The sequence below is a fragment of the Cicer arietinum genome, chromosome 5, assembly GCF_000331145.2.
Source record: "Cicer arietinum cultivar CDC Frontier isolate Library 1 chromosome 5, Cicar.CDCFrontier_v2.0, whole genome shotgun sequence".
Lineage (NCBI taxonomy): Eukaryota > Viridiplantae > Streptophyta > Magnoliopsida > Fabales > Fabaceae > Cicer > Cicer arietinum.
The window spans coordinates 54,084,432-54,107,942 of NC_021164.2; the positions used below are offsets into that span (position 1 = coordinate 54,084,432).

At 29.9% G+C, this 23,511-nt stretch overlaps 1 protein-coding gene across 1 annotated transcript; it reads right to left on the reverse strand.

The window, feature by feature from the left end:
• Nucleotides 1–14,521: 14,521 nt before the first annotated feature.
• LOC101506417 (cellulose synthase-like protein E1) lies at nt 14,522–22,799 on the reverse strand. The gene is made up of 8 exons (XM_004498085.4): nt 22,415–22,799; nt 21,802–22,135; nt 17,695–17,835; nt 17,469–17,603; nt 17,022–17,234; nt 16,504–16,728; nt 15,762–16,109; nt 14,522–15,125 (listed from the first exon to the last, which is right to left on the reverse strand). The coding sequence occupies exons 1-8, from the start codon at nt 22,708–22,710 to the stop codon at nt 14,574–14,576; spliced, it is 2,244 nt and encodes a 747-aa protein (XP_004498142.1). The 5' UTR covers nt 22,711–22,799; the 3' UTR covers nt 14,522–14,573.
• Nucleotides 22,800–23,511: the final 712 nt, after the last annotated feature.

The following is a 23,511-nucleotide window of genomic DNA, read 5'->3' on the forward strand; positions in this document are numbered from 1 at the left end:
GAAGTTTTGGTTGGGTGGGAGGTTCGAATATTTCAGAGTTTCGAAGAAATTGGAGAAAAAAGGAAAGTGAATTTTTTTTGGAGATTTTTATAGATGAAACTAGGGGCAATATGGTCTTTTCCTTATGGTTCGGGGGTGGGTGGTAAAATAGGGGGTGCACGGTACATTCCTCTTAATAAACCCACCTCGTATAATTTTTCCATGCAGAACTCACTTTACAGTGTTAGACCTTATCCTTAAAATTAGAATATTTACCTGATCACCACTCTATCCTTTCGACCTAAAAAAAATACTCGAACCAACTCGCTCAAGCCCAAAAGGTAGAACCAACTTAAATATTTTGGAGATTTTGTTTTAATGGAAGAAATATGTGGAATGGGAGAAGTGAGAGAGGAAGAGAAAAATAGTTGTTGGTCATCTATTGCTCACATTCCCCATGGGAATATCCTTCCTCTATCACTACTCTCCCACACACACACATTCTCCCTCTCCATAAGATTTTAGCCCTTAGCAAGACTCACATAGATCGAAGAATCAAGTAATGGCCAACACAACTCATCCTTTCTTCTTTTTGTTCATCTATTTCTCTATCTCACACACACAACACTATGGGTGTAAGACATTTTGAATCATTTTTTTCAACAGCTTTTATAAACCACTTATTGTTTTATTTTGTTTCATTAATTATTTTATTTTTGCAACCATTCATTTCACTTGGAGGGGCAAAATTGCACATGATTTTTAAGAGCATCTACTAATCCCACAAAGCATTAGTGTAAGTTTTGTACATAATTTGTTCAAAACTTTCGTGTAATAGGTTATTTGATGGGATAAAATCAATTAGATTAACAAAAAGTGGAAGACACAAACAAGCAAAATGATGATCTATTAAAAAAATGATGACCTACTATAACGGGTGAACATCAATAGATTGTGAGAGGTCCAAGCTTGATAGTAAATCCAAACAATGTATATTCGTCAGTTATGGTGATGAAGAATTTGGTTATAGATTGTGGGATCCGGTTGACAAGAAAATTATCAGAAGCAGAGATGTGATATTTCTTGAAGACCAGACTATTGAAGATTTTGATAAAACTGAACAACAAAAACCAAATTCCAGAAGTTACATTCAAATTTTTGCGTCTAAGCCCCCTGCAGAAACCTTTGTTGATGGGGGAGATATACAAGTAGATGAGCAGGTTCCAGTTGAGCCACCAGTCGAGTTTGAGTTGAGAAGATCTACTAGAGAACGTCGACCTTCTCAAAGATATCCTCCACATGAGTATGTGATGATCACTGATAGTGGAGAGCCAGAGTATTATCACGAAGCTATTACAAATGTTGATAAAGGAAAGTGGTTAAAGGCCATGCAAGAAGAGATGAATTCCTTGCATGAGAATCACACATTTGATTTGGTAAAGTTGTCTAATGGTAGAAAAGCACTCAAGAACAAATGGGTATACAAGATAAAGGCATAAGAGAATAGTTCTCAACCAAGATACAAAACAAGATTGGTTGTGAAAGGTTATAATCAGAGAAAAGGTATTGACTTTGATGAAATTTTTTCACCTGTGGCAAAGATGTCTTCTATCCGAGTTGTGCTTGGGTTAGCAGCTAGTTTGAACCTAGAAGTTGAAAAACTTGATGTGAAAACTGCATTCCTTCATGGTGATTTGGAGGAAGAGATCTATATGGAGCAACCAGAGGGTTTCGAAGTCAAAGGTAAAGAGCAACTTGTGTGTAAATTGAAGAAAAGTTTGTACGGGCTCAAACAAGCACCTCGACAATGGTACAAGAAATTTGATTCTTTCATGGAGAAACATGGGTATGGTAAAACTACTTCTGACCATTGTGTGTTTATCAAAAAATTCTCTGATGGTGATTATATTATTCTCTTATTATATGTGGATGACATGTTGATTGTTGGTCATGACACTAAGAAGATTCAATCTTTAAAGAAATATTTGAATAAGTCTTTTGCAATGAAAGACTTAGGTCCTGCAAAGCAAATTATGGGTATGAGAATTACTCGTGACAGGAAGAATAATAAATTGTGGTTGTCTCAACACAATTATATTGAGAAGGTGTTAGAGAGGTTTAACATGAGCAATTGCAAACCTGTTAGTACTCCGCTTGCTATTCATTTTAAATTGAATTCTGATAAATATCCTACAAGTGAGAAAGACAAAGAAGAGATGAAGAAGGTTCCTTATGCATCCGCAATTGGTAGTTTGATGTATGATATGGTATGCACAAGGCCATATATTGTTCATGCAGTTGGAGTTGTTAGTCGATTTCTCTCTAATCCTGGTAAAGATCATTGGCAAGCAGTAAAGTGGATTCTCAGATACCTCAGAGGTACTTCCAAAGTGTGTTTATGCTATGGAGGTGATGAACCTGTGTTGGATGGCTACACAAATGCAAATATGGCAGGTGATCTTGATTCTAGAAAATCTACTTCTAGTTATATGATGACTTTTGCAGGGGGAGCTGTGTCTTGGCAAACAAGACTACAAAAATGTGTTGCTTTGTCCACTACTGAAGCTGAGTACATTGCAGCAACTGAAGCCTCCAAAGAACTCTTGTGGATGAAGAAATTCCTACATGAGTTAGGCCTCAAGCAAGACAAGTTTGTGTTATTCTGTGACAGTGAGAGTGCGATCCATCTTTGCAAGAATCCGACTTTTCAAGCAAAGTCGAAGCATATTGAAGTGCGATATCTTTGGATACGAGATGCACTGGAATTGAAACCATTTTTAATTGAGAAGATTCATACTGATGAGAATGGTTCAGATATGATGACGAATACCTTGCATGTGTCGAAGATGATATGCTGTAGAAAGAAAGCTGGCATGGTTGAGCAGTACCTTCCCACTTGAGTCGTGAGGGGGCGATTTGTTGGGTGGACTCACTCCCCAAGTGAAACCCACTAGTTTTATTAGTATTAGTATTATTATTATTGAAAAAAAAAATGAAAAAAAGGTATTATTGGGCTAGGCCCACGTGAAGGAAATAAAAGGGATTTAGAAATCATAAGAATTAGTACAACGAAAGAGAACGGCTGCCAGAGAAGAAAAATAAGGGTTTGGTTCTGGTGGTGGTAACATGTGTGTAGCAAACTTGCTTCGTTTGATCTACAAATTTAGTATGTTATTTCTACCACTGAGTTTGTTATTTTAATATACAGTGTGAGTAGTTTTATCTTCTCTGAGAGTAACTTTGGCATACCCACTTTAGTGGAAGGTTGTTATTGTTGATTAATGTTCCCTATTGTTATTAGGAAGACTCTGGTGTACCCATTAATTATTATAGTGGAAGTTTTACTGGACTAGGTCCCGTGGTTTTTATTCTCTCAATTTGAGGGAAGATTTTCACGTTAAAAATTGCATTTGTCTCATATTTAATTTTCTGCCAATTATTTTTGCTATGGAATTGTATTTTCTGTTTGACCATTTATCTGCACAGGTGGAGGAAAAATATTCCGCATTATTGAGATAGTTATCGCTAATTATCTTTGGTTTTTTCCCAACATAATACCCTTCCAATTAAACCAGAATATTAAAGTATAAGTATTTATTTTTATCATACAACTTTAAAAGAGATAAATAAAGCTAGAGCCAATGTTGTTGATTTCATGGCAAGAGAACTTGGCAATTTTCCACTATCCTTCCTTAAGAAAAGACCTTGGTAAATAGGCAAATTAATGAGAACCAAAAAACAACACAACATAACTTGTAATCCCATTTTCTCATAAGCTCCAAACCCACCATCTCTCAAAATTGCATCCTTCAATACACTAACTAAACAAAATAAATTTAACATTGTTAGTGTTGCTAATATAGTGAACATTGGTGAATATGTTCCAACTCCATAATATCTTTCTCATGGCGTTTGGAAACTTCTTCTTCAAAAACCTTAGATGTGATTGTAAAGACTGGATCTGAAAATCCAAAAAGCTTCCAAGATTGTGTCACTAAAGGCATATAGGTAAGAACTTGTTCTCTTGTATAACCATATCCTTAGGTCATTCCACCAACCTTTAAATGTACCTCCAGATAAAAGAAACTCCAACAAACTATAAATAGTTTCTCCAATTATTATATATGCGTAAGGTATGAACCAAGGATTTGACATCTGAAAAATTCAACCAATAACATATTAAATCATGCGTTTATATGCTCAATGCCAGGGAGTTCCTGAAATCATTTTTTCTCTTTGGTTTTGAATTTTTATTCCTAAAATCAAATGAGTATCACAGTGTGAAAAAAAAAATAGAAAATAATTGCAGTTGGACAAATTTTTGTAGAGAAAATATACATTTTAATCCTTGAAATTAATTTATAAAGGTGAATCGATTTAGTCCCTTAATTTTAGAAATGCTTAATTGCAGTTTTGGTCCCCTTATTTTTTGTGAATCGCGAAAGTAGTCCCCCCATTTTATTTATTCCCAATTTTGGTCTCTCAAACAGAATTTTGATCCAAAATTTGATGAATTTTTTTTTTCAATTATTTAAGTCACACATGCCTCAAAATCTCATGGTGCAAAAATTGTACCTGAAATCTATGATCATAAATGGTTTAGTACGGCTTCAAAAAATGAAATTTCATCAAATTTTGGACCAAAATTCTATTTGGGAGACCAAAATTAGGGATAAATAAAATAGGGGACTACTTTCGCGATTCAACTAAAATAGGGGGATCAAAACTACAACCATGCCTTTTAGAAATGACAATTTAGTCTCTTAAGTTGAAAAAAATCAATGGATTTGGTCCTTTTTGTTTTCAAATTTTGCACCACAATTATAAAGGATTTATGTTTATTTTGATGCAGCGGTTGATATTTAAGTGAATAAGTACGAATGTTATTGATTATGATAAATATTTTTTAATTTAAAGAATTAAATTTTCTATTTTATAAATTTGAGAAACTAAATTAATGTACTATTTATGTCATTTTTCTATCTACATCTCTTTGAATTACGAGAAAATGATTCTTATATTTATATAACTAATTAAAATAAAATATTCATTAAAGGGAATTGTTTTGTTACCTTTGGAAACAAGTTGATGCCTTTGATGAGATAAAGTGAAGGGATGATGGAGTAATATAATGTTGCTAAACAATTAGGTGCCCATAAGCAATAAGCACAATATCCCATTTGGAGGCCAAAACTAATCCTTCCAAAACCATACCATTGCGTGTAAGCTTGATTTAGCATACGAATATTATAGAAACCAGGCTACCCTCTTCTTCGGAACGAGACACCAAATGACACTTGCGGTGAAGATTAGTAGAGCCTCAAATGAAATCGCAGCAAATTTTATCAACCTCTTCACACAACCTTAAAATGTTCTCTGTACTTGACAAAATAATTGCTTCTACTAAAAAAACTAAACAATCAAATAAACAATACACTACCCTGAAAAAAAAAATTAGTTTCAGCATGGCACAAGCTATTATAATTTTAGAAATGCTTAATTGCAGTTTTGGTCCCCTTATTTTTTGTGAATCGCGAAAGTAGTCCCCCCATTTTATTTATTCCCAATTTTGGTCTCTCAAACAGAATTTTGATCCAAAATTTGATGAATTTTTTTTTTCAATTATTTAAGTCACACATGCCTCAAAATCTCATGGTGCAAAAATTGTACCTGAAATCTATGATCATAAATGGTTTAGTACGGCTTCAAAAAATGAAATTTCATCAAATTTTGGACCAAAATTCTATTTGGGAGACCAAAATTAGGGATAAATAAAATAGGGGACTACTTTCGCGATTCAACTAAAATAGGGGGATCAAAACTACAACCATGCCTTTTAGAAATGACAATTTAGTCTCTTAAGTTGAAAAAAATCAATGGATTTGGTCCTTTTTGTTTTCAAATTTTGCACCACAATTATAAAGGATTTATGTTTATTTTGATGCAGCGGTTGATATTTAAGTGAATAAGTACGAATGTTATTGATTATGATAAATATTTTTTAATTTAAAGAATTAAATTTTCTATTTTATAAATTTGAGAAACTAAATTAATGTACTATTTATGTCATTTTTCTATCTACATCTCTTTGAATTACGAGAAAATGATTCTTATATTTATATAACTAATTAAAATAAAATATTCATTAAAGGGAATTGTTTTGTTACCTTTGGAAACAAGTTGATGCCTTTGATGAGATAAAGTGAAGGGATGATGGAGTAATATAATGTTGCTAAACAATTAGGTGCCCATAAGCAATAAGCACAATATCCCATTTGGAGGCCAAAACTAATCCTTCCAAAACCATACCATTGCGTGTAAGCTTGATTTAGCATACGAATATTATAGAAACCAGGCTACCCTCTTCTTCGGAACGAGACACCAAATGACACTTGCGGTGAAGATTAGTAGAGCCTCAAATGAAATCGCAGCAAATTTTATCAACCTCTTCACACAACCTTAAAATGTTCTCTGTACTTGACAAAATAATTGCTTCTACTAAAAAAACTAAACAATCAAATAAACAATACACTACCCTGAAAAAAAAAATTAGTTTCAGCATGGCACAAGCTATTAAGTTTAATAAACATCAAAATGTCAAACAAAGTGGGAGATACCAATCACCATGTTAATAAATTGGATTATATTGTATCTAAATAGTTTATAAATTCAACCACAAAATTTAGATAGATTAATTAACCAAATTTAACTAAAAAATTAATTTAACCATTTTAAAACTCTTTTAACCAAAATCATCATAAGAATAAATAAATTCACTAAATTTGTGAGAAAAAATATTATCAATGAACCCTAAGTCTAAATCTCTCTTCCTCTCTCCATCGGTCTCATTCTTCATCCCTCTCACTCTCCCTTTCGTTAAAGACTTGAAGCTACTGTTGGGTATTAGGCTCCTCTTTTATGTGGAGAAAGACCCAAATATTATAGCTCGTTATGTGTCTCACTTATTCAACTAGAGAGGGCTCTTATTAAGGTTGTAAGAGAAATTATTACTATTTTTTAAAAAAAGGCAACTACCAAAAGAGAAGAGTAATCTCCATTCTCAATTTTGTCAAACTGGTCTTATAAAAATGTTGATTGCACATTCGTCAACTGTTAGATCGATTTGATTTTTGGACAACAAATTTGCAACATATAGGTATTTATTTTCAATGGTGGGATCGGTGAAAAGACGTCTAGAGAGGGAGAAACAATACTCGCACAATATCATGTTTTTGGAGTGTTTTTCATCGTCTTGTTTTCCATTTGTAAGCTTTAGCGCTTTGTTATTTTGGTTGGTTGTAGGTACAATTTGTGTATCATTTTGAGACTGTCTTGTACCCTTATCTGATTATAGTTTACTTATTTCTTTGGTTTGGATGACTCGTGTTTTATCCCTTGTATTGAAGGTTTTCCATGTTAAACTAACGGTGTTCTTTATGTGCTTTTATTTTATCAATTTATTGTCATATATTTGTTGTGTCACCTCACGAGTTCTTGCAAGTTGGGGGAATTTTAATTCGTTGTGTATTGCTTGTTATTGTGTTTGTGTTTATTCCCATCGAAGTGGAATTAGAGCTCTTGGTTAAATGGCTATTTGACTTGCTTGAAAGATGGATGCAAATATGAATATAAAGATGATATGCTTGAATGATACTAATTATCATTTGTGGAATAGCAAGATGAAAGATTTGTTATTTGTGAAGAAAATGTATTGTCCTATTTTTGGTTCTAAAAAGTCGGATGGTAAATCTACAAAAAAATGGAATTTTTAACATCAACAATTATGAAGTTTTGTTAGACAATAAGTAGAAGATAATGTTTATATAATCGAAGAATGATAGAGAAAATAGCATAAGAAAGTCCAAGTTTAGATACGAAAATATGGAGTGTCATTATTGTCATAGAACATGGTACATATAGAAGAATTATTTTTTGTAGAAAAAAAAAGAATAGAGGCAAGAAGGGTAAGCAAAAGCAAAGAGGTTGTGATGATAATAGTGATGATGGTTGTGTTACTACTACTACTACTACTAGTGATTCTCTTGTTATTCTCTATGACCATGAGTTAGTTAATCTTGTATTTGATGAAAGTATCTGGATAATTGATAGTTGTGCTACACTATATGTTACAACGAGGAATGAGTTCTTCACATCTTATACTTCAAGTGACTTTGCAGTTTTGAAGATGGTGTATCTAAGATGATTGGTGTTGGTGATGTATGTTTGCAAACTAACACACGGGAATGCAATTATAGCTAAAGGAGTCAAACATGCTCCAGATGTTCGCTTCAATTTGATCTATGTGCATATGTTTGATGTTAGTGGTTTTGATAATCATTTTGCTTTTAGAAAGTGGAAATTCAGCAAAGGTAACTTGGTTGTGGCTAGACGAGAGAAAATTAATAAATGTATTGGGCAAAAGCTTTGGTTGGTAAAGACAATGTGAATATCATAGATATGGAAACATCTTTGTGGCACCGAAGGCTTAGTCATACCAATTAAAAAGGGTTAAATTGTTTAACTAAAAAGGATGTGCTTCCAAGATTGAAGAATGTAGATTATGGGAAATTTTCTCACTGCATGGTTGATAAACAAACTAGAGTATCCTTCAAAAAGGCATCCTCCCTCTAGAAAATCAGAGTTGCTTTAGTTGGTGCATTATGGCATTTGTCGCCCTTTAAAAGTAAAATGTTTTAGTGATGCACTTTATTTTGTTACTTTTATTGATGATTATTTCAAGAAACTATGAGTTTATGCTTTGAAGACAAAAGACCAAGTGTTTGAAAAGTTCAAACAATTTCATGCTTTAGTTGAGAGGTAGACAAACAAGAAGTCGAAATGTGTTTGTACTGACAACAATGGTGAGTATTGTGGATCTTTCGAGGTCCATGGCAAACAACAGGGCATAACACACAAAAAGACTCCTCATAAAACTCCTTAGTTGAATAATTTAATAGAGAAGATGAATCAAACACTTGTTGTGAGAGTGATGTATTTAACAACACTTTTAAGTATTATAGTATGTAGCGCTGTTAAAAGATATGACAATGCTTTTAAATTGTAAAAAGTGTTATCGTAGGTCGTGTTTAATAGCATTTTTTTTCTTCAAAAAACATTGTTATAGCTGTTATTTAATAGCATTTTTATTGTGCTTTTCTTATAAAAATGTTGTTGTATCTAGTATTTAAAAGTGTTTTTTTTAGAAAGCGTTGTCGTATGTGGTATTTTAAAACGTTTTTTCTTCTTCTGAAAAGCATTGTTTTAGGTGTTATAGAGCTTTTCTAAGAAAAACGATATTGTAAGTCAAATTTTTTTTATACAATTCAAAAAATAAATAATTAAACACATTCATATATATATATATATATATATATATATATATATAATTAATCGCGGCATAAAGTAGTGTCGAGTTACGAGTTTCGCTATGTGTGTCTAGTTTGTAGTTAATGATATTGTCGACGCAATCTTCTATTGTCAATAGTTTTTCCATAAATTTTACTTAGTCCACAAGTCTTGAACTTCATTTTTTTGCTCGTTCTCTTTTATTTTTACTCCCCTCGACAAAAATATAATTTTCACTCAACAGTTAGGTTATCGATTTGTCATGTTTCTTTTGTTCTACCATAATTAAAATCATCCCTCGTGCTTGAGATTTTATTTCTTATATAAAAATTAAAAAAAAAAAAAAACTAATCCCTGAGGAGTAGATTGTTTTAACGGGATTGATATTGAAATTAAGTCAAATAAAATAATGGAGAGTGATTTATTTATTTATTTACTATTTTGTTGGATAATGTAGTAATCATAATATTGAAAATTAATTTTGTAAAATAATAGTAAAATTACAATGATAATTAAAATATTATAATATCCATAACGTTTTATTGGTGAAAATAGTTTGTTAATATTCTTGTTTTAACGAACGGTTGTTGTGTTACTATAATATAAATTTTATTTCACTTGTATATTCTTACAATTTTCTATGGTCAATAATATTATGGTTCAAAACAATAAATATACTCTATGTTATATATTTTCTTAAAGTAATTTTATTTACTTAATCTGAAATATCTATATCTAATATGAACTTAGATGAGTAAATATATACCCTACATCACATGAATATCAAAAGTAGTATAAATTCAAATTACAAAGGTGAATCCTTTTAAAAATTTCGATTAAAGAAAGGACTAAAAACCATATAGTAAACAATCAAATTTCAAGTGGAATTCCTTTCCTACTTCTCCATTTTTATTGATGTTCTTATGTTTATAAGTTGTGTCCAATCCAAATAATGTTTAGTCTCTCAAATCATGTGTCAAATATTTTCTATACCATTTAGCTGCGTCAGTTGGTATACGCTTGAGATTATCATTAAAATCAACATGATAAAGTCCCCAATTTCCAGAATAGCCTGCTTGAAATTCAAATGTATCAAATGCTGCCCATGCAAAATAACCGCGAACGTTTGCGCCATCGCTATCAATGTAAACATATAAAAACAATAAAAAAAAAATTAGTTTCTTTTGAAAACAAGTTATAAAAGCACATTGTTTTTCATCAAAAAGTGAAGCACGATTTCACATCCAAGTACCTTTCATGGTAATGTTTATATGTATATATATATATATATATATATATATATTTATTATCAATCTCCATTGTTCTCTAACTATAAACCCAAAATATATGTCGTCAATATCAATGCTCTCTTAATTCTCCATCGTTCTCTTATTTTAGTTAGTTCATTTTTAGAGTAACTTGACTTGAAACTATCAAAGTACTATGTGTGATATAATATTTAAACATCAATAAGTTAGAATTAAATACATAGGTGGTTTAAATATGAACATTATAACTAATAAAAATAACATATCATTTATAGATCTATATTTTGATTCATAGCAACAATCTCCAAATAAATAGCAAAATAAAGTACCTCTAATTTATTTTGTTATCTTAACTAGAGTACTATAAAATAAAATATGTACGTCAATATAGTTATGCATTGAGTGTAAATGAAAATTTAAAAGAATCTATGCACATAAGAAAAGAACGAGAACAATATAAAGCATTATAAGTTTTCACCTTATAATAAAAACATGTGTAAAGCATCACAAGTTTTCTCCCCAACTAGTAGTTATAATATATAAATCAACACATAAATAACAAAGAAATTACAATCAACAAGATAATATCTTTGAGATAAAGTATAATCGAAAAAGGTTTTAGACATTTATACTCGTGAGAAATACAAAATAAATATTGTATTTCAACGATTATGGGTTTTTAGCATATCAAACAAATTCATCGACAATAGCCTCAGTTTCTTTATGTTTTTTATTTTTATAAATCAAAGCAAGCAACATGACCCTATATCATACCTCATAACCCTTGTCAATCTGAAAGCATAAATTTCGTATATATTAACACTCTTCTGACATAAATTTTATATCTACCAAATCAATTTCAAACATATAATTTAATATAAGTAATATATATTTTAACAACAATGTTTAGCATATTATTGCATCACATAAAAAAGGTATAAAGCATCACACTTTTTTAATCAAAAATAAGACTTATAACATAAAAATCAACACATAATAAACAACTAAATTACAATCCACATTAATGTCTTAGAGACAAAGTATAACTGAGAAATATATTAGAGACTTACCATCGAGCTAAGTAGCATGTTTCAACCGCAACGATCGTGGATAAATGAGATTCAATTACTTTCAACGTGAATAAATCTTAAACATTTAAAATTTATTATTTTCCTATCTTTCCTTCTATTCATTCATAGGTCTTGTATATAACAGACAAATAATAATCTTATAAAATAGGAATTTTTATCCTATTATTGCAACAACTAAACAAGATGTTTATTCTATTATTGAAGCACATGAAAAAAAAAAACAAGTATAAACCATTCCAAATTTTCACCCCAACTAATAGTTATAACATAGAAATCAATACATAAATAACAAAAATAAGGGTTATGTTATTGTGATCAAGTTTTGGTCTCTACGAGGAATAGGATCGTGGAGGAAGAGGAAGATGATTCAAGCTAAACAAAATAAAGGCTAGGTTACTATGATTGAGTTTTGGTTTATGAGGGAAGTTTTTGTCAGCGAGAGTTTTGGTTTATCTTAATTTTTTTTTTTTTTATAATACAACATTTACTAATATAGCTGAAATTTATCCAAAAAATACTTTTAAAGGGTTAGTGTTTTTTAAGTTTTACTATTGTCGCACTTTTTAAAGAAAGCTCTATGCGTTGTAAAATCTAAATTTTGGTATAGTTTGATAACGTTTTTTGAAGAAGTGTTGTCTAATACTCCATGTTTTTAAAAAATAAAATACAACAACACTTTTACTCAACAAACGCTGTTAAATGTGAACGGTTAAATCCAAATTTTGGTGTACAGAAGCTAAGTTGTCGAAAAGTTATTGGGGTGAGGTGTTGTACACGGTAGTATATGTTATTAAATTTACTCTTATTGTCACATTGAATAGTGAGGTACTAGACAATGTATGGTTTGACAAGAATGTTAAGTATGGTCATTCGAGAGTCTTTGATTGCAAGGCTTTTGTGCATGTTCTAAAGGATGAAAGATTCAAGTTGGATGCAAAGTCAAAGCAGTGTATCTTCATTGGTTATGGTGAGGATGAATTTGGCTACAAGTTGTAAGATCCTATAGAGAAAAATGTTATCAAAAGTTGTGATGTAGTGTTTAGAATCGTGTTGAGTTTGACTTAGAGGTAGAGCAAATGGATGTAAAAATAGTTTTCCTTCATGCTGACTTGGAGAAAAAGATCTACATGAAGCAACCTAATGGTTTTCTTTTTGAAGACAAAGGAAGACTGTGTGTGTAGACTGAGAAAGAGTCCATGTGATTTGAAGCAAGCTCCAAGACAGTGGTACCAAAAGTTTGAGTATGCTATATGTGATCAAGGATATATGAAGACTACTTATGATCATTGTGTATTTGTTAGAAAATTTTCTAACGATGATTTCATAATCCTTTTATTATATATTGATGACATGCTTATTGTTTGAAAAATATTTCCAAGATTGACAAGTTAAAAAAGTAATTGGACGAGTCATTTACCATGAAAGACATAGGAGTAACTAAACAAATTATTGACATAAAAATCATGTGCGACAAAAATGAGAAGAAACTTTGGATGTCACAATAACACTATATTGAAAGAGTGTTGCAAAGGTTTCAGATGGAAAACTCCAAGGTTGTAAGTACTCCTCTTGCTACTCATTTTAAGTTGAGTTCTAAACAATGTTCTTCTAGTGAATATGAGAAAATAGACATGAAACGAGTTCTTTATGCGTCTGATGTGAGAAGTTTGATGTATGCAATGGTGTTTATAAGACCATATATTGTGCATGTTGTTGCTATAGTTAGATTTTTGTCAAATTCGAGTAGATAGCATTAGTAATACATGTATGAGGCTTTGTTTTGAAGATGACAAAACTATTTTGGTCGAGTACTCCGACTTAAATATGGCTGGAGATATTGATTCGAGGAAGAATATTTTATAATATTTTTCGAATATTACTATTATTCATTTCAAAATATTTATTAACTCCTTATTAAATAGACTTAATACAAATTAAAAAAAAAATCACAAACGAAATCGCCACTTAATTAACGCGAAGATAAAAAACAGAACAACAAAATTGCATGTTGAATACTAATAATATCCTTCCAATTAAACAAGAACATTAAAGTATAAGTATTTATTTTTATCATAGATTCATACTGATGAGAATGGTTCAGATATGATGACGAATACCTTGCATGTGTCGAAGATGATATGCTGTAGAAAGAAAGCTGGCATGGTTGAGCAGTACCTTCCCACTTGAGTCGTGAGGGGGCGATTTGTTGGGTGGACTCACTCCCCAAGTGAAACCCACTAGTTTTATTAGTATTAGTATTATTATTATTGAAAAAAAAAATGAAAAAAAGGTATTATTGGGCTAGGCCCACGTGAAGGAAATAAAAGGGATTTAGAAATCATAAGAATTAGTACAACGAAAGAGAACGGCTGCCAGAGAAGAAAAATAAGGGTTTGGTTCTGGTGGTGGTAACATGTGTGTAGCAAACTTGCTTCGTTTGATCTACAAATTTAGTATGTTATTTCTACCACTGAGTTTGTTATTTTAATATACAGTGTGAGTAGTTTTATCTTCTCTGAGAGTAACTTTGGCATACCCACTTTAGTGGAAGGTTGTTATTGTTGATTAATGTTCCCTATTGTTATTAGGAAGACTCTGGTGTACCCATTAATTATTATAGTGGAAGTTTTACTGGACTAGGTCCCGTGGTTTTTATTCTCTCAATTTGAGGGAAGATTTTCACGTTAAAAATTGCATTTGTCTCATATTTAATTTTCTGCCAATTATTTTTGCTATGGAATTGTATTTTCTGTTTGACCATTTATCTGCACAGGTGGAGGAAAAATATTCCGCATTATTGAGATAGTTATCGCTAATTATCTTTGGTTTTTTCCCAACATAATACCCTTCCAATTAAACCAGAATATTAAAGAATAAGTATTTATTTTTATCATACAAATCTAAAAGAGATAAATAAAGCTAGAGCCAATGTTGTTGATTTCATGGCAAGAGAACTTGGCAATTTTCCACTATCCTTCCTTAAGAAAAGGCCTTGGTATATAGGCAAATTAATGAGAACCAAAAAACCACACAACATAACTTGTAATCCCATTTTCTCATAAGCTCCAAACCCACCATCTCTCAAAATTGCATCCTTCAATACACTAACTAAACAAAATAAATTTAGCATTGCTAGTGTTGCTAATATAGTGAACATTGGTGAAGATGTTCCAAACTCCATAATTTCTTTCTCATGGCGTTTGGAAACTTCTTCTTCAGAAACCTTAGATGTGATTGTAAAGACTGGATCTGAAAATCCAAAAAGCTTCAAGATTGTGTCACTAAAGGCATATAGGTAAGAACTTGTTCTCTTGTATAACCATATCCTTAGGTCATTCCACCAACCTTTAAATGTACCTCCAGATGAAAGAAACTCCAACAAACTATAAATAGTTTCTCCAATTATTATATATGCATAAGGTATGAACCAAGGATTTGACATCTGAAAAATTCAACCAATAACATATTAAATCATGTGCATTTATATGCTCAATGCAAGAAATGCATTTGCTAAAAAAAAGCCTAAGTACATGTCATTTTCAAGGGAGTTCCTAAAATCATTTTTTCACTTTGGGTTTCAAATTTTATTCCTAAAATCAAATGAGTATCACAATGTGAAAAAAAATAGAAAAAAATTGCAGTTGGAAACATTTTTCTAGAGAAAATATGCATTTTAATCATTGAAATTAATTTATAAAGGTCAATGGATTTAGTCTCTTAAGTTGAAATAAATCAATGAATTTAGTCCTTTTTGTTTTCAAATTTTGCACCACAATTTTAAAAGATCTTTGTTTATTTTGATGCAGCAGTTGACTATTTAAGTCAATAAGTACGGATGTTAATGATTATGATAAATATTTACTTCAAAAATATTTTGATAAGACTAAATCAATTGATATTTTTTAATTTAAAGAATTAAACTTTTTATTTCGTAAATTTGAGAAACTAAATTGACGTAATATTTATGCCATTTTTCTATCTACATCTCTTTGAATTATGAAAAAATGATTCTTATCTTTATATAACTAATTAAAATAAAACAAAATAAAATATTCATTAAAGGGAATTGTTTTGTTACCTTTGGAAACAAGTTGATGCCTTTGATGAGATAAAGTGAAGGGATGATGGAGTAATATAATGTTGCTAAACAATTAGGTGCCCATAAGCAATAAGCACAATATCCCATTTGGAGGCCAAAACTAATCCTTCCAAAACCATACCATGCAGGACTATACTTAGATAGCAAAATTTGAAAGTCTCCTTCAGACCATCTCTTATGTTGAACAAGTACTTGAAGCAAAGAAGTTGGAGCTACACCTAAAAAAGCCTTCCTTGGTGGATTGTAGTACACTGATTTCCATCCTTGACTTTGTATAGACAAACCTGATATCACATCCTCCACCGGACACCCGTATTTCAAACCCATCTGCAATTCAAGAAAACATTACTAAATTTGATCAAAAGTTAATAGTTTTAAATTGCAGTCTGCATCCGCAATTGTGAGTTTGTGACTGCAATGCAAATATTTTAGAAATCTCTACAACGACGTCTTAGTTGCATTTGCGGATAAGAGGCAATCGCAAAATGTAGTGACTACGTCAACCACATATGGATCGTCTGATCAAAATTGGACGGTCTAAATTTCAAACTCAAATTTTAGATTTTCATAAAAAAATTTAAAATCTAATTTGAGTTGTACTGTCCGATCAAAATTGAACGATCCTACTATGATTGCTTGTATGCAGTAAACTGCAATTTAGAACCTTGCACTACATAATAATACTTGGGTGTATTTGTGTGTATGAATGTGTATTGATGACCTCTTTTCCCCATAGTGTGTTTTCTTCATATGAGCAGCTTGCTAGATCCTTTGATTTTTCTTCTAGTTCATGCAAGTTTGCTTCTATGAACAAGTCATCTTCATTCATCCAATTATGCCTATATTCATCACTAAACTTCATTCCACAAAGAGATTCTCTCTTGTGAAAGCAGCCAGTTCCTATGTACAAAGGGCCACCACAGCCATCCGCACCATGAAACTCTACCTTCACATACATACAAAATTAATTTTAAGTACACACAATTTATCAACTATAATAGCCTATTGCTTTTTATATGTAGTAAATAAACAGGAAAATAAATACTTTTGTTCCATAAAGCGTCTTATAAACTTGTACATTGTAAAAAATACCATCACAAATTTTTTTAGGTAAAAATATTAATGGTTAGTATATTATGTTGGAAGCTAGGATTTAAACTCTGGACCTTGTTCTCAAATTCTTTAATTAAAATCTCTAACTTATGTGACCTTTGATATAAAAATAAAAAAAATACTGACCTCGCTAACCAATAGTAGAGCACTCGAATATAAATCATTCTTAGTGACATTCTCAAAGTTTTGTGGAAATTGCACATAAGCAATTTCATGGCCTTTCTCTTCATCCATGAAAAAACAGAGAGCATCCCTTATAGATTCTGAATTGTTTGAGTACATGTCACAATCTACAGTTAGAATTATTTTCCCGTTGCTGATAATCGAAGACACCCTTAACTGCATTTCAAAAGTTACATATTTAATACATATTAATTGAGCACCATATGTATACACACATTCATGACCAAAATTGAATAATTGATAAATTGCATACTTAAATAATTTTGTATTCAATAGCACCTATAGAGTGTGCACTTCATTCAGTGTGAACAAATTTTCTATGAAAAAATATTGAATTAAATTAAATTAATTGATTATTAGAAATAATTCTGTATTGAATATAATATATACCAATGAATTAATAGCCCCAGCTTTGAAGTTGTGGTGATATTGAGGCCTCTTCTCACGAGCTAAATACACCAAAGTTGGCAAAATGAAACCGTCTACATCTTTAGAGTTATTTGGGTCCTTTTTATGAAATAGTATCTAGTAAAACAAAAATAAGCATAATATTAATGTAATGATGACAATACTAATGTAATAAATTAAATTGACTTTTTTTAAGAAAGCAATTCACTTGAAGAATTGTGCCATGGTCACGTGGAGATGAATATGAATCCCATTGAGAAAATCCCTCATGCTTTAAACGTGCTTCATTTGGTACTCTCTTCAACTCTGTTGCATCTTTTATTCGTCTTTCCATTTCGTTATACAATTTCTGCATCATGGAAAATTGAAGATACTATAATTTTCCATAGCATAACAACAAAAACTATATTCATATAAAAAAATGAAAAATATAAAAATCAGACATATATAGTTTTCATTTCTTGTTTTTATTTGTAATTACAATAATATCACTATATTTTTTTTATGTTATTCATTGTGAGGGTAAAAAAGTCACAACATTCCGAATGGCAACATTCTTAGAGAAGAAAATTTTAGATTCTCTAGATTGATTTTCTACCCCCAAACTCCTACAAAATCTATCCATGACATCCTTGATAAGCATCACTTGATCCATGTTTGTTTCAACCACAATTGATGCTCATAGACGCATATGAGATACAATGATAAATAAATTTATATGTAGAGTGAACTACAAAATATAAAAATTACACTTATCCAAGATTTAAATTATGTGCACACCAAAACCATTCGATTAAAATAAAAAATCCAAATTTTAATACGCGATTTTGTAATTATTAAGATGTGACTCCGTACAACTTAAATTCCATTATTACTTAAAGACGTCCATAGTAAGGAAAAAGTCACAGTGATGTTATGTAAACGTGAAAAATTGAACAAAACCAACAGTACCTATAAAAAAATGTCGAAGGTAAGTTGGCCTAATTAGTTTTTTTATTTGTTTTAATTTGTTTTTTTTTTTATAATTTATAACTTTTTGGTCAATAAACTCGCTTCAATGGGCCAACCCGTTGCGAAGTGATGTGAGATTTTCAACCATGACCAACCTGCTACACCTATACCTCGATTTTAGGTCTTATCCTATATATATAATATTAATAATTAATAATGACAAGAAAAAATACAATGTAATTTATTTAAATAATTTGAGACTTACTTTAATTTTGATGAATTTTCAATTTTATTTTAATAAAAATTAATTATTTTTCTAATGCTTGTATGATATTCATGTTACTATTGCATTTGGTTAAAAACTTATTTTCTTAAAGAAAATTGATTGTGAAATAATCATTGATTGATGGTTTAATTTACATCAAAAAATGTTAAGGAAATGATATTGACATAGTTGTAAGAGCTTCATATTCCTTGGTGTATACCTCTATTTTTTATTTTTTTTTACATAATAGAAATACCGAAACCCACTTTTAAAACATAGAATAATTGCACTAAAATAACAATTGATAACCGTATAGGAATACAAAATTGTTTCTTGCACACAGATTCCGACATCAGCATGTATATACAATTTTTTAAGGAAATGATATTGACATAGTTGCAAGAGCTTCATATTCCTTGGTGAATGGAATCCTCTAGAGGAAAATTTGTAACGGGTCTGAGATAAAATCACTTGACTAGAATAAAAGAAAAATTGTACTCTCAACAACACAAATGCAAGAGCATTGGAAACCAACTCTGAGTGGAGGATGCAAGAAAAACATGTAGAATATGGAAAACATGGAGAAATGCATTTTTAAAAAAAATTAGTTTCTCTAAAATAATACACCACCAAGTATAGTCTAACAGCAACGCCACACACACGTACAATACGTACAATAGTTGATTTGACTGTGTTCTCTCATTCACAAAATTAAATACCCTTCAAGATAAACCCCAAAAGTCCTAATTTCATCTTATAACAATAAGATTGTGCGAAACTTCTCTTAAATAAGACTTCCACAAAATTTTCAATTCACATAAGATTGTCTCTAAAGTCCAATTGATGCCAAGTTACAAATAAGGCACATTGGATTAGGAAGCAGTTACGACTAATGATGACAATTAAATCTAGACCGGGTGGGTACCCGCAAAAAAACCATAATGGGTAGGACAAAAATCCGCATAATGGATACGGACACGGAGACAGATAATTACACTTAAAATTAAGTGGGTATGGGTGAGACCCACATCCGCACTTATATAAATATATTACTTATTTATTTATTATATTAGTATTTAATTTAATTAATTGCTTTCTTTTATGTTTTAACATCTATTAATATTATTGGACCACTATAATATTTGTAACCGAAAGATAAACGTTTGTAAACTTTTTAAGAATTTGATTATGATGAATAGGTAAATAATTGTGACTTTAAAACTAAGAGTTATGTCTTATTAATCGTGATTTTATAATTATACTTGCAACTTCCTATCAATTATTTTTACAGATCTCAAATAATATTGTCGTAGAACTTGCAATTTCATAAAGTATTATGATGAATATTTGAATTTGTATCGTAACGAGTGTTCATTTGAAATATTTTGAGTTAAAAACTATTTTGATTTATAATACTCTATGATTGAATTTAAGATATTTGGATAATTTTAAAATTTAATCACAACAATATCATTTATTTATCGATCTATTTTAGTTAAAGCGTGGATAATTGGTATCGATACGAACACTTAGGTACCTAAAGAGTAAGGGTAATATTAAAGTTGATAATTAAGAGGATACATGCACATATATAGATATTTGTTTAAACCGCACTTAATAAATAGATTATTTATTTATTATATTAGTGTTTAGTTTAATTAATTGTTTTTTTTTATGTTTTAGCATTTACTAATATCATTGGACCACTATAATATTTATAATCGAAAGACAAACGTTTGCAAACTTTTTAAGAATTTGATTATGATGAATAGATAAATAATTATGAATTTATAACTAAGAGTTATGTCTTATTAGTCGTGATTTTATAATTATATTTGCAACTTTCTAGCAATTGTTTTTACATATCTTGAATAATATTGTCGTATGATTTGCAACTTCATAAAGGTATTATGATGGACATTTGAATATATATTATAACGAGTGTTTGTTTGAAATATTTTGAGTTAAAAAATATTTTGATTTATAATACTTTATGATTGAATTTAAGATATTTGAATAATTTTAAAATTTAATTACAGCAATATCATTTATTTAGTTAAAGTGTGGATAATAGATATTAGTACAGACACTTAGGTACCTAGAGACTAAGAATACAATATTAAAATTGATACTTAAGAGGATACACACACGAATATGAATATTTGTTTAAACCGTAGATTATAAAACCGAGTTATAGTACTTATCTAAATTCTACTTATTGTCATCCCTAACACCTCGCCTTGTGTAGAAGTCCACCGCAATCAATACTATTCGATATACATATAATCTCACAACTTTCTTTAACAACCAAGTGTCATTTTCAAATTTCGACACTTGAATTCTAAATTCTAATAAAATAATTCTTATTGTTTGTACTTTGTCGTGCTTTCCATTATATTTAGTTTTCAAACTCTAGAGATATATGAAAAATATATATGATAAAAGAGGTAATTGATATAAGATTTTTTTTCTCGCTAAAGTCAAAGATAAGATAAGTACTACTACTAGTATGTTTTTGAAACGGAAGTACTACTAGCTAGTATGTTGGTATTTGTGATAAGAAATAGTTAACATTATTACTACACATCCTCTCTTAATAAGATCCTAATAGAAATAGTTTATTGTCCCCTCTTCTATAAGAATCCTTCAAAATTTCAATCATATTTTCTTATCAAGATATCATAAATTATTTTACATAATTTTTATGATTAGAATATAAACTAATTAATCAACAATATCATCATTTTATTAATTAAGCTAAAATTTAAAAATATTTTTAATCAAATTTTATATATTTTTTAATGGAACTCTAAATTATTAAAACTCTTTCTTTCAAAAATCGAAATGTTAACAAAATGTATAATACTAAAAACCGCATTCAAGATTTGGGGTTTTTTATTTTTATTTTTGTTTTCTTTGTTAAAAAGCTTCCAGTTTATTTAATAATCATATCATTTTAGCATCTCAAGAGTTTTCCTTCATATATTTTATTCAAATTAATACCAAACAAAAGCTATTGGCTTCATTGGAAAAATTAGTATAATAAAAAGTTTGATAACAACATATATAGATAAATCAAATAGTGGAATGGTTACATACCTTGACAATTGCCAACTCATTAGCAAAGTTAATGTCTGATAAAGAATCTGATGATGAGTGAAGGGTGGTATTAAAATATGCAGCAGGTGACCTAGGTTCCACTTTGAATCTCTTGCAAAAAGGAACCCAATGTTTTGCAAAAGTAGAAGCCTCTAACAGAGCATAGAAGGTTAATTCTGAACCACCATCATCAGATAAATACACACTCATCTTTTCAGATGGATAATCATAAGACATAACAGATAGCACTGTGTTGATTACCATAATTGGTGGTTCAATTACTGGATTTGCTGTGCATACAAAGATGTCCACTTTCGGTAACATGTGCTCATATCTGTTCAACAACACACATAAGTAATCTTTAATAATATATTTGTTAATTTTTGTTTATAAAAAAATCAAAAAAAATTTATGTTGGACTAAAAAAAGTAATTAAGTAACTCTTTTGAGAGAAAATTCTATTTTATTTTTTATTGCAAAATTTTTGTTTTAATAATTTTTTATTTGAAAATGAAGCATGTAACTTTAAATTCACAGAAAATAATGATAAGGTAATCTAAAATGTGTGATATTAAATAAAATAAAATAAAATAAAATAAAAAGGAAGCAAAACCTTTGGGAGAGTCTGTTCTTGAATGTTTGTCTGAAAACCCTGTTCCATCTGAGAGCCTGAGTGAGGATCCAATAAAATCCAAACCAAAGTTCTGCAGCAAATAAACCAAGCCACACCCAATTTCCTCCATTTTTTTCTTGTGTATAGTTTGTGGTTATGATGATGATGTGGTTGAATCTGTAAAACCAGATGAAGCATATGGATACAAATAATGATATTGCAAATAGTCTATAGATAAAGTTTCCTCTGCCATTTTTTGTTTCAAATAATGGAGTGTACTCGCCTCTGTTCCTCATCACTGCCAAATTGTTATTTTCTTGTGATTTTGATTACGTACGGTACATTGCTATTGTATCCTTCAATAGTCTATATATAAATACTACTTGTTTCTAGTGCAACCAGTCATCCACATTTGAAATTTTATAAATATTTATATAGATACAAAATATCTACTGCAGTTTATCAATGATTAATCTCTGTCAAGAAATTTATTGAATACACAAAGTGAATTTTATTTTAATTGGATTTTCTCTATACATTATAATCAAAGATCGAATTTATTAATTATTAATTTATTATTATTATTTGAGTAAAATGCATTTAACTCCTTTGAAATCTATACATTATAATAAAGCAAACATGATAAACTGCCAAGTTTGACACGTGTCAACAAACTAGAGTTTTAAGAAAATATCAAGTTTCTATTAATAGAAATAATACGTGTTTATGGCCAATTAAAAAATAAAAGGAATGAATTAAAAATAAAAAGTTTTTTTTTTGTAAAAAAAACATAAAACATCTGTTACATCACGATCTTTATCCACGATACATCCGTTGAGAATTTAATGGTCAATTAAAAAATTAAAAATAAAATACAATACACCACGACTTGACAGTTTTTTCTATGCGTCGTGAAAAGTTAATGACCAATTAAAAAATAAGAAAAATAAATTAAAAATAAAAGATTTTTTTTAAGAAAAAAATAAAACTTCCATTACATGAGAAATGCAGAAGTGAATGACCAATTAAAAAATAAGAAAATAAATTAAAAATAAAATCTAATGCACAACCTGACATTTCACATTTTACGGTTGAGA